Source organism: Schistocerca serialis, chromosome 3, assembly GCF_023864345.2.
Source record: "Schistocerca serialis cubense isolate TAMUIC-IGC-003099 chromosome 3, iqSchSeri2.2, whole genome shotgun sequence".
NCBI lineage: Eukaryota > Metazoa > Arthropoda > Insecta > Orthoptera > Acrididae > Schistocerca > Schistocerca serialis.
The window spans coordinates 260,090,453-260,103,210 of NC_064640.1; the positions used below are offsets into that span (position 1 = coordinate 260,090,453).

The following is a 12,758-nucleotide window of genomic DNA, read 5'->3' on the forward strand; positions in this document are numbered from 1 at the left end:
AGTGTCATCCAGTTTGCCGTGGCATACGGAGCTCCATCGCAGTCTTTAACACTGGTAGCATGCCGCGACAGCGTGGACGTGAACCGTATGTGCAGTTGATGGACTTTGAGCGAGGGCGTATAGTGGGCATGCGGGAGGCCGGGTGGACGTACCGCCGAATTGCTCAACACGTGGGGCGTGAGGTCTCCACAGTACATCGATGTTGTCGCCAGTGGTCGGCGGAAGGTGCACGTGCCCGTCGACCTGGGACCGGGCCGCAGCGACGCACGCATGCACGCCAAGACCGTAGGATCCTACGCAGTGCCGTAGGGGACCGCACCGCCACTTCCCAGCAAATTAGGGACACTGTTGCTCCTGGGGTATCGGCGAGGACCATTCGCAACCGTCTCCATGAAGCTGGGCTACGGTCCCGCACACCGTTAGGCCGTCTTCCGCTCACGCCCCAACATCGTGCAGCCCGTCTCCAGTGGTGTCGCGACAGGCGTGAATGGAGGGACGAATGGAGACGTGTCGTCTTCAGCGATGAGAGTCGCTTCTGCCTTGGTGCCAATGATGGTCGTATGCGTGTTTGGCGCCGTGCAGGTGAGCGCCACAATCAGGACTGCATACGACCGAGGCACACAGGGCCAACACCCGGCATCATGGTGTGGGGAGCGATCTCCTACACTGGCCGTACACCACTGGTGATCGTCGAGGGGACACTGAATAGTGCACGGTACATCCAAACCGCCATCGAACCCATCGTTCTACCATTCCTAGACCGGCAAGGGAACTTGCTGTTCCAACAGGACAATGCACGTCCGCATGTATCCCGTGCCACCCAACGTGCTCTGGAAGGTGTAAGTCAACTACCCTGGCCAGCAAGATCTCCGGATCTGTCCCCCATTGAGCATATTTGGGACTGGATGAAGCGTCGTCTCACGCGGTCTGCACGTCCAGCACGAACGCTGGTCCAACTGAGGCGCCAGGTGGAAATGGCATGGCAAGCCGTTCCACAGGACTACATCCAGCATCTCTACGATCGTCTCCATGGGAGAATAGCAGCCTGCATTGCTGCGAAAGGTGGATATACACTGTACTAGTGCCGACATTGTGCATGCTCTGTTGCCTGTGTCTATGTGCCTGTGGTTCTGTCAGTGTGATCATGTGATGTATCTGACCCCAGGAATGTGTCAATAAAGTTTCCCCTTCCTGGGACAATGAATTCACGGTGTTCTTATTTCAATTTCCAGGAGTGTATATACACACATCAAAAAAGTTTTGCATGACCCCAGTTCCCAGATCTTCTGAAGACAGACGTTGACTGTGGATATTGTATCACATACACAGTCCCTTTGACTGTTCAGAGATGTCACTAAACCCGCCCAAAGTTGTAAACAACCATGAATGAGCAGCGCCTATTAGAGGGAGGGGGTTCGACAGCCGATCAGTTCCACTCATTCCACCAGGAGGGAGGTACACGGCTCGTGTTGTCTGTAGTTCAACCATGCCTAGATGGTCAATACCGCGGTTCGATCGCGTCCCCATAGTTACTTTGGGCCAGGAAGGGCTCTCAACTAGGGAAGTGTCCAGGCGTCTCGGAGTGAACCAAAGCGATGTTGTTCGGACATGGAGGAGATACAGAGAGACAGGAACTATCGATGACATGCCTCGCTCAGGCTGTACAAGGGCTACTACTGCAGTGGACGACCGCTATCTACGGATTATGGCTCGGAGGAACCCCGACAGCAACGCCACCATGTTGAATAATGCTTTTAGTGCAGCCACAGGACGTCGTGTTACGACTCAAACTGTGCGCAATAGGCTGCATGATGCGCAACTTCACTCCGACGTCCATGGCGAGGTGCATCTTTGCAACCACGACACCATGCAGCGCGGTACAGATGGACCCAACAACATGCCGAATGAACCGCTCAGAATTGGCATCACGTTCTCTTAACCGATAAGTGTCGCATATGCCTTCAACCAGACAATCGTCGGAGACGTGTTTAGAGGCAACCCGGTCAGGCTGAATGCCTTAAACTCACTGCCCAGCGAGTGCAGCAAGGTGGAGGTTCCCTGCTGTTTTGGGGGGGGGGGGGCATTATGTGGAGCCGATGTACGCTGCTGGTGGTCATGCAAGATGCCGTAACGGCTGTACGATCCGTGAATGTCATCCTCCGACCGATAGTGCAACCATATCGGCAGCATACTGACGAGGCATTCGTCTTGATGGACGACAATTCGCGCCACCATCGTGCACATCTTGTGAATGACTTCCTTCCAGATAACTACATCGCTCGACTACAGTGGCCAGCATGTTTTCCATGAACCCTATCGAACATGAAGCAACGGCCCTGCCACAGTGGATACACCGGTTCCCGTGAGATTACCGAAGTTAAGCGCTCTCGGGCGTGGCCGGCACTTGGATGGGTGACCATCCAGCCGCCATGCGCTGTTGCCATTTTTCGAGGTGCACTCAGCCTCGTGATGCCAATTGAGGAGCTACTCGACCGAATACTAGCGGCTCCGGTCAAAGAAAACCATCATAACGACCGGGAGAGCGGTGTGCTGACCACAGGCCCCTCCTATCCGCATTCTCAGCTGAGGATGACACGGCGGTCGGATGGTACCGATGGGCCACTTGTGGCCTGAAGACGGAGTGCCTTTTTTCTTATCGAACATGCCTGTGATTAAATTGAAAAGGGCTGTTTATGGACGACGTGACCCACCAACCACTCTGACGGATCTACGCCGAAACGCTGTTGAGGAGTGGGACAATCTGTACCAACAGTGCCTTGATGAACTTATGGACAGTATGCCACGACGAATACAGGCATGCATCAATGCAAGAGGGCGTGCTACTGGGTACTGGAGGTACCGGTGTGTACAGCAATCTGGACCACCACCTCTGAAGATCTTGTTGTATGGTGGTACAACGTGCAATGTGTGGTTTTCACGAGCAATAAAAAGGGAAATGATGTTTATATTGATCTCTATTCCAATTTTCTGTACATATTCCGGAACTCTGGGAACCGAGGTGATGCAAAACTTTTTTTGATGTGTGTGTTTTCCTGTACCGACGGAATAAATGGTAATGTACATTCCTTGGATCCTGCTTTCGGCTGCCCGCCACATCTTCATCTACATCTACATCTACATCCATACTCCGCAAGCCACCTGACGGTGTGTGGCGGAGGGTACCCTGAGTACCTCTATCGGTTCTCCCTTCTATTCCAGTCTCGTATTGTTCGTGGAAAGAAGGATCGTCGGTATGCCTCTGTGTGGGCTCTAATCTCTCTGATTTTATCCTCATGGTCTCTTCGCGAGATATACGTAGGAGGGAGCAATATACTGCTTGACTCTTCGGTGAAGGTATGTTCTCAAAACTTTAACAAAAGCCCGTACCGGGCTACTGAGCGTCTCTCCTGCAGAAACTTCCACTGGAGTTTATCTATCATCTCCGTAACGCTTTCGCGATTACTAAATGATCCTGTAACAAAGCGCGCTGCTCTCCGTTGGATCCTCTCTATCTCTTCTATCAACCCTATCTGGTACGGATCCCACACTGCTGAGCAGTATTCAAGCAGCGAGCGAACAAGCATACTGTAACCTACATTCTTTTTTTTTCGGATTGCATTTCCTTAGGATTCTTCCAATGAATCTCAGTCTGTCATCTGCTTTACCGACGATCAACTTTATATGATCACTCCATTTTAAATCACTCCTAATGCCTACTCCCAGATAATTTATGGAATTAACGGCTTCCAGTTGCTGACCTGCTATTTTGTAGCTAAATGATAAGGGATCTATCTTTCTATGTATTCGCAGCACATTACACTTTTCTACATTGAGATTAAATTGCCATCCCCTGCACCATGCGTCAATTCGCTACAGATCCTCCTGTATTTCAGTACAGTTTTGCATTGTTACAACCTCTCGATACACCACAGCATCATCTGCAAAAAGCCTCAGTGAACTTCCGATGGCATCCACAAGGTCATTTATGTATATTGTGAATAGCAACGGTCCTACGACACTCCCCTGCGGCACACCTGAAATCACTCTTACTTCGGAAGACTTCTCTCCATTGAGAATGACATGCTGCGTTCTGTTATCTAGGAACTCTTCAATCCAGTCACACAATTGGTCTGATAATCCATATGCTCTTGCTTTGTTCATTAAACGACTGTGGGGAACTGTATCGAACGCCTTGCGGAAGTCAAGAAACACATCTACCTGGGAACCAGTGTCTATGGCCCTCTGAGTCTCGTGGACGAATAGCGCGAGCTGGGTTTCACACGATCGTCTTTTTCGAAACCCATGCTGATTTCTACAGAGTAGATTTCTAGTTTCCAGAAAAGTCATTATACTCGAACATAATACGTGTTCCAAAATTCTACAACTGATCGACGTTAGAGATATAGGTCTATAGTTCTGCACATCTGTTCGACGTCCCTTCTTGAAAACGGGGATGACCTGTGCCCTTTTCCAATCCTACAGTGTCTACACGTATTGTTCCTCCCTGTTTCTTTGGATTCATGGTTCCTGTTCTTTAAATTCAATAAAGGCGCCGAATGTTTAAAGTTATTCATCTAATGCGGCCGACTGCCATACACTCAAGCGGAGTAGACGGCGATGGCTGCTGCCTTCGTAGGCTGACGTTCGCCCTCGCAATTTCGACGCTGTTGTTCTCTGCCTGCTACATCCTGTATACTACACCGCACAACGTTAAATACTGCATAGAGTGTTCCGCGAGACAATACACTGCGGATAGAAGACTGTGTCCAACGCTGTCAGCCACCATGGCTAGAGAGCATTGCATTCATAGCGCACACGACCTGTTCATTCAGCAGCTAGCTCCACTTGCTCCACTGGCGATCGTGGCAATCAGTCGCGATCACCGAATATCAAAAACATCAGGTCTCGACCTGTCCGACGATAGTTATTTAGGTACATGATCGATAGGTCATTTGAACGATTCTTTCATCGAACTGATGTGGAACGAGTCAGTTTACAGGTTATGTATACGTGATTAGTGTTAACATCAATGAACGCATTATTTTTTTACTTCTACTCACGCAATTACACTTTATTCCTGGCTACCAGTTTTTAAGCAGAAATTCGTCAGCTGAATAGATGGATCTATTCAGGAGAAACGATTTTAAATTAGATTTAGAAACTGCTTCACTACCTGTCAGACATTTTATGTTATAGGGAAACTGATGAAAAACTTTTGTTGGTGCATACTGAACTCTGAGCAACTGACAGCTTTAACAGTGGAGCAACTGACAGCTTTAACAGTGGATAATAAAGGTCACTTTTCCCTCTAGTGCTGTAGATATGGACATCATTGCTCTTCTCAAACTGTGATGGATCACTTACGACAAATTTCACTGGCGAATAGATATATTGTGACGGCGTAGTTAAAATGCCTAGCTTCTTGAAGAGGTATCTACATGACGGCCGTGGGTGTACACCACATATTATTCTTACTGCTCGTTTTTGTGCAATCAGTACGTTCTTTCAGTTCTGTTCGTGCACAACGTCACGTCTGCTGCCGGAGGGGAGGCCTGGCCCTATAACTTTGACGCTCGTCGTTGGTGACGTTGCTGTTAACAGGGTCCTAACCTACTTTGTTCCTCAAGACACCTACTACATCCCCTCAATGTTTTTGGGTGCAATTCTGAAACACCCTGTATATCACTGCCTGAAAAAAAAGTGAAGCACCCTCAAGGGCAGGAGGAAACGAGATGAACGGAACTTCACGGGTTGAGGGTGTGTGTGACGTTGTTTCAGTGATTACAAAATCGAGTCACATTTACACAGAACTTTGCAGTATGAGCCCAATTATCAGTATGAGGCTGGATACATGCACTGATTCGCTTGGGTAGGATATCATAAAGCCGTTTCATGCTATCTCGAGGCAATCTGGTCCACAACTTTTTGTAGCTGGTCCTTGGCATCTCTAGATACTGGCCCTGGGACAGAGTTCACGTCGAAGCTGTTCTCACACATATTCTACTGAGGATATAGCTGGTGATTTTACTGGTCGCGGGAGTACCTCAACATCACACAGACGGTCCATAGAAAAACATGCCATGAGTGGACGAGCATTATCCTGTTGAAAAATGGTACCACGATACTGTCGCATGAGAGGTAACAAATGAGCTCGCAGGATGTCTGTGACGTCAATTGTGGCATCAGAGCTCCCTCAATCACTACAAGTCGTCACCAGAAGGCATACCAGCTGGCTCCTCACACCAGGATGCCACGAGTAACATGTTGTGCATCTCCAAAACAATGAAAGCATTGTCCCTGTCATTCGGTCACCACCATACTTACCAGCGATGGTCAACTGGGATAATCTCGAACCACGAAGACCCACAACGGCGCCCCTTTCAAACTCCGCCAGGTGCAGTTAACACTATCTTATACGAATACGCGGCATCTCCATGTCCTCCACGAGGATCCCTCAGTATCTGTCGCTGTTTAAGTCCATTATATGCCGTATCAGGCATGGAAAAAATTCTTAACACGAACAAGACTAATGTACTATAGTGGCCGTTGTGAGTGTCACAGAGAATTACGCTTCTATAATCACTTACATATCCGCCGATGGTGTGTACGTGACCGAGCGAGGTGGCGCAGTGGTTAGCACACTGGACTCGCATTCGGGAGGACGACGGTTCAAACCCGCGTCCGGCCACCCTAATTTAGGTTTTCCGTGATTTCCCGAAATCACTTAAGGCAAATCCCGGGATGGTTCCTTTGAAAGGGCGCGGCCGACTTCCATCCCCATCCTTCCCTAATCCGATGGGACTGATGACCTCGCTGTTTGGTCTCCTCTTTCAAACCAACCGACCAACCAATCTCTACCTCAAATTGTTCAGTTCAGTTCAGTGGTGTGTACGTACACAAAGTTTCGTTGACATCCGACCATGCGTTCTGGGTGCTTCAGTTGTTTTTCAGACGGTGTATAATTTAAGGGATTTGCAGCATTAAATAACAAAGTTCACAATAATGAAACTAGACGTAGGGATACATCCATGGAGAAGAACACAAGATCCCGCATCACAAAAGTACACATTGGTACAGGTCTGCCACTTTTGAAGTGTTTGCAAAAACAGACAATGTCTCATGCGATACCGCAATCACTGGTTATACAATGTTACTTATAATCCGTCTTGATTGCAAAAATGTTTATTCACATGACCGGTTTCGATTCCTCTAGAACCATCTTCAGATCTGAAACGATGATGATACTAATTTACTATTTCACAAATGCAAACCTTTTTCATCCTATCCGATCAACATGAAATGTACCAGAACATACCTGTAATTTCGGTTACAGGAGTAACCCGTCCACCCACAGCAACCTTCACATGCTACGTCACATAAAATTGGTTGGCAGAATGCACGTCATTTATATTTATTATAAAACTATTACCGACAGGTGGCGTCTGGTACATTTGTTACATTACATATGCACAAACTGTATTAAGTAGATTTTTGTAACTTACTTATATCACTAAAAACACTTAATTTAAATCTATAGATGTCAAGGTTAAAATCTGTACTTGTCAAAATTAAAATACACAATAAAATTATCATTTGTGTATGATCTAAAACAAAGGGCGATTTCTATATCCATGTGTATTTCTATATCCATGTGTATTTTAATTTTGACAAGTACAGATTTTAACCTTGACATCTACAGATTTTAATTAGGTGTTTTTAGAGATAAAAGTAAATTACAAAAATCTACTTAATACAGTATGTGCATATGTAATGTAACAAATGTTCCAGACGCCACCTGTCGGTAATAGTTTTATAATTGATATAAATGACGTGCATTCTGCCAACCAATTTTATGTGACGTAGCATGTGAAGGTTGCTGTGGGTGGACGGGTTACTCCTGTAACCGAAATTGCAGATATGTTCTAGTACATTTGATGTTGATCAGATAGGATGAAAAAGGTTTGCATTTGTGAAATAGTAAATTAGTATCATCATCGTTTCAGATCTGAAGATGGTTTTAGAGGAACCGAAACCGGTCATGTGAATAAACATTTTTGCAATCACGACGGATGATAAGTAACAAACTTTTGAAGTGAGCTTGACGAAGAGCAACTGAGTTAGTGAAATATTGAATAGAATGAAGTGGAGTGGTTGTGTGTGTGTGTGTGTGTGTGTGTGCGTGTGTGTGTGTGTGTGTGTGTGTGTGTGTGTGTGTGTGTGTGTGTATGTGTGTTAGTCTCTCTCTCTCTCTCTCTCTCTCTCTCTCTCTCTCTCTAGAAGTGATGATAAGATATACAGAAGAATTAGAAAATGATTTTTCAATGTAATATGCATATTCTGTGTATTCTGTAACTCTCTGGAAGTGAGTTGTTTATATCATTGTAAAAAATGATAAAATAGCGAATAATAATAATAGCGTACGACTCAATAGATAGGGCCTAACAATTCCAAATTTTACAAGCGAGGAGACTAGATCCCAAAATACGAGAACTCGTAAAACAAACGCTAACTGGCAAGAAATATAAAGTGAGATTTATTGGGAAATTTTCAAAACACTTTGACGTTCAGACAGGTGCGAGATAAGGAGATGGACTCCTACCTACTCTGTTCAACGTAGTCCTCGAAAAGGTTATGGAAGAATGGAAGAAAGAACTCAAGAAACGTGGGTTTTGGAAGCTATTCCTACTTGGCTTTTCCACGAACAACCTCTACATACCATACCTCGTGTTTACAGACGAACTGGCGATATCTACAGCAGGTGAAGAGACTGCCGTAAAACTGCTCGAGATACTTAAAGAATGTGTAGAAAATGTACGGTTACAATTCTCATTCGAGAAGACTGAATTCTTATGATCAAATATAGAAAGACGAGCCTGAAAACAACATACCGTGAAATCAGCTGGATCTCGCACATTAAATACCTCTGAGAATTCGACAGACCTTGAAAAAATCTAACAGCAAAGTCGCCTTAAAACATTTGAAAAAGTATTAGGGTTAGTCGAAAACCGCTACAACAAAAACTCCATGTCAAGATGGACAAAAATTTGGCACTACAACACAGTCATAAAACCAACAGTCCTTTACGGAAGCGAAACACTGACACTTAACAGAAAACATGAACTTGAAGAAAAAAATTAAAAAGAGAGAGAGACCGCTTATTAGGAAAGCTTTGAGAGCAAGACATACCTAAGACGGTTACAGGTTGCAATAAATCAAACAATAGAAAAATTTCAAACCTCTAAACTGGCATTAAGAAAAGGCGAATGGAAAAGTCTTTGGTCATCTCAACAGATTATCAGAAAAGCAGTTGACAAAAAGGGTAATAGACGATGTGATATCGCTTAAAAACTCAATACCTTGGCTGAATGAAATTCGAAATGACCTCAAAAACGCTAATATAAGATCAACCGACATTTGAGACAAAGACACCTTCAGACACATAGTAGATAAATGGGAAGTAGTATCAGAGCAACCAAAACAAAAGCAGTACAGATCGAAGTGGTCGGAAGAACGTAAACAAGCCAAACAAACCTTCTCGGAAAGAATGAAAGCCTACTGGTCAACAAGAAGAACCTAAGGAAAATTTGACTGAGGTGTTTGCTTAACGTCTTCCATTTATTGGGAGAATTCGCAAATAATAATGATAATTATTATTATTATTGTTATTATCATTAATACTGAAAAGGGACTTCAGCATATATTTAACATACTCTTTGAAATCTCTGCATCGTCTACGAGCCATTTTTAAAACATAACTACGCACAACGTCAAAAATGTTTCACCGTCTACACAGAAAATGTTCGAACAAAGAATTTATCAGTATCATATTTCCGAGAAAAGATACGCCCTTCATCACATAGCATTAACTAAGCTCGTTATGCTTCTTGAGTAACTTATTTTTCTTCTCCTGTAGTATCTCGTTAAATAGGTTTTATTCCGTGCTCTTGTACTTAGGCCAATGTACTGCATTTGATTTTTTTATCTATTCTAAACACAATGGAAGCTCAAACAAAAATTCAGACTTGACCTTTCAGCAAAAAATTATACGTCATCCCAATCTATGTAACAACATAGTCAAAATTCTTGCAGTATTCGCTTTAGGGCAAAGAAATATACCTGCAGAACATTTTAGGAATGGGTAATTACTGTAAACTAATTTTTTATAACTATGATTATCAAACTAAATTACTTGTCCATTTTAACAGTATCTTACCACAAACAGTTGCTTCCAAATATTTCCCCATTCTCGTAGAACCAACGTTACTTCTCTGACGACCGGATCCTCCAGTGGTATCACTGACTCGAAGAGCCTACAAACAAGAAAAAAATCTGATATAGCATTATGTTAACTGGTGACAGAGTTTACAGTAATCAGTGTAGCTAGCACTCGTTTCCAGTGGTCACTTGCAGTGTGGAACACGCCAAGTCTTATGAAGTCCTTACGACAATTAATGCGGAATGTGACTGGGTCAAAAACATAAAAATCAGTTACAGCATTACAAAGTGACATAACATTTCGTCGTTTTTTTTTGAAAATGTGCCTTTATTTACAAGGTTTTGCTATACGTATGTATGTGTTGTGTAATATACATTTTAGGTCATCGCTAGACAGATGACGTACTCGATACCAAAAGCAATCCTTTAGTTCCTAATCGTATTCGCGATAAATTTCACGACGTAGTTCAGCTCGATCAGCACCGACATGCTTCTCGACCGATCCTCATGCCTCATGACAGGGATTTGCAAAGGTACATTACTTTTCTGCTTATTTTATCTGTAGCCTCTCATGAAATGCAAAGTATGTTGTTTTTCACTTTGCTTTCAAATTTACTTGGCAGTTTGATCACGGATTCTGCCTTGTACATCGTTGTATCTCTTTCGTCAATTCAGTTTTGCAACGAAAAAAAAAAATGGCTCTGATCACTATGGGATTTAACATCTGTCGTCATCAGTCCCCTAGAACTTAGAACTACTTAAACCTCACTAAGCTAAAGACATCACACACACCCATGCCCGAGGCAGGATTCGAACCTGCGACCGTACCAGTCTCGCGGTTCCGGACTGAAGCGCCTAGAACTACTCGGCCACCGCGGCCGGCCAGCTTTGCAACGGGCTTTCAGTTTTGAATACCATTACAGAATCGCTCGCATACGCTATAATCTTTTGCGGAGATCTTATCATACTTACAAGTACAAACACAGAAACTGCAACCAGTCGTTTATACCATTAACTAGTTTTCGAACCTTTTTTAGGCTTATCTTCAGATGGGGCACCTGGAAGCTACGTATATGTTTATTTCCATAGCGTGTTACTGTGTAATGGGGCCTATATTGTCGCTAACTAGTACCCAGCATAACGCTATGGAAATAAACAAATGGCTCTGAGCACTATGGGACTTAACTTCTAAGGTCATCAGTCCCCTAGACCTTAGAACTACTTAAACCTAACTAACTTAAGGACATCACACACATCCATGCCCGAGGCAGCATTCGAACCTGAGGCCGTAGCGGTCGCGCGGTTCCAGACTGAAGCGCCTAGAACCGCTCGGCCACTGCGAGCGGCTGGAAATAAACAAACGTGTAACTTCCATGTGCATCAGCTGAAGACGATTGTGAAGAGGTTCGGAAACTACTTAACGGAATAAACGAATATTAGTTGCAGTTTTTCGTATTTGTTACTCAGTAGATAGTCACGAGTTCTAGAACATCCGTAATGGATGCGCGTAAATCTTACACGTCTTCCAGCGTAACTTATCTTCACAGAAGTTATTTTTAAATTTCACAGTAGACAACGGCAGGAAATGAAAGGAATTAAAGACTTCATTGACGTCGCTCCAAAATAAAATTTCAGATAAACAGGACAAGAAGTAAGGATGTTAGGAAAAGTTACTGCAGATACCAACAAAATGGACATTAAAAAATTAAGTATGAAGATCTGCAAGATTAGACTGGTACTATAGTCGTGTATAGCCACATTCGGTTCAAGAACTTTCCTACAAAACTAAAAAGATTCGTGTATCTTAAGGATTACATGTTTATGCATTCTGTGTCAACAATAATATCTTCGAGACGCTTAGCCAAAAGTAAAAGTATTGGTACAAAATCCTATACAGAACTAAGCCATTTAAGCGTAGTTCAATGAGAATTTGCAAAATTTTGAAATGCTGAGAATGACGAGTGTCGACTGCTGTCTATTCATCTTGTCTGTGATGATGGATTTCAAAAACTGGAAATAAGTCTCATGCACCCATCCGACTTTTCAGTGTTAGTATAACTGAAATAACTGCGTGAGTCACAAAGGATTACGGAACCAGTTCAGTCTGATTAGGTCGAGAAACAACAAAATTACAGTTGATGAAGTTCAGTTTCCATTTCTCGAAGTTAAATATACAAACTTTAATTCTCTCTCTATCACATACACACACAATAGGATATATACGCGAGGTTAGATTGAACCGTATGCCTCGCTGTACGTCGGTGAGTGAATCTATTGCTTTTGTCGTCAGCGCTCAGATTAATGAACTATTCGAGCAGACCCACCGCCCGCAGGAAGAATTTTAATCACTGCCATGTTTCCCCCATCGAATTCGATCTCTGTAGAAGTCCCCTCCAGACATATCCGTACGAGGGATGAAGTGAGTCACTCGACGTCGCAGTTAATTAAATGAAGCGACTTCAGCCAACAACTACACGAGGAAGTATTTCGACTTGTGGAGGCCGATTTCTAGACTACTGTACTACAAGTAACACGCCGATCAA

The 12,758-nt window shown here is 44.0% G+C and overlaps 1 protein-coding gene across 1 annotated transcript in view; it reads right to left on the reverse strand.

Annotated features, from left to right (window-relative positions):
* Positions 1–12,758, reverse strand: part of LOC126470030 (dedicator of cytokinesis protein 3) — a 1,043,796-nt gene that overhangs the window by 445,114 nt on the left and 585,924 nt on the right. The window contains exon 5 of the mRNA XM_050097517.1: positions 10,214–10,310. Coding sequence (XP_049953474.1) covers positions 10,214–10,310 — 97 coding nt within the window. The remainder of the gene's footprint in view (positions 1–10,213; positions 10,311–12,758) is intronic.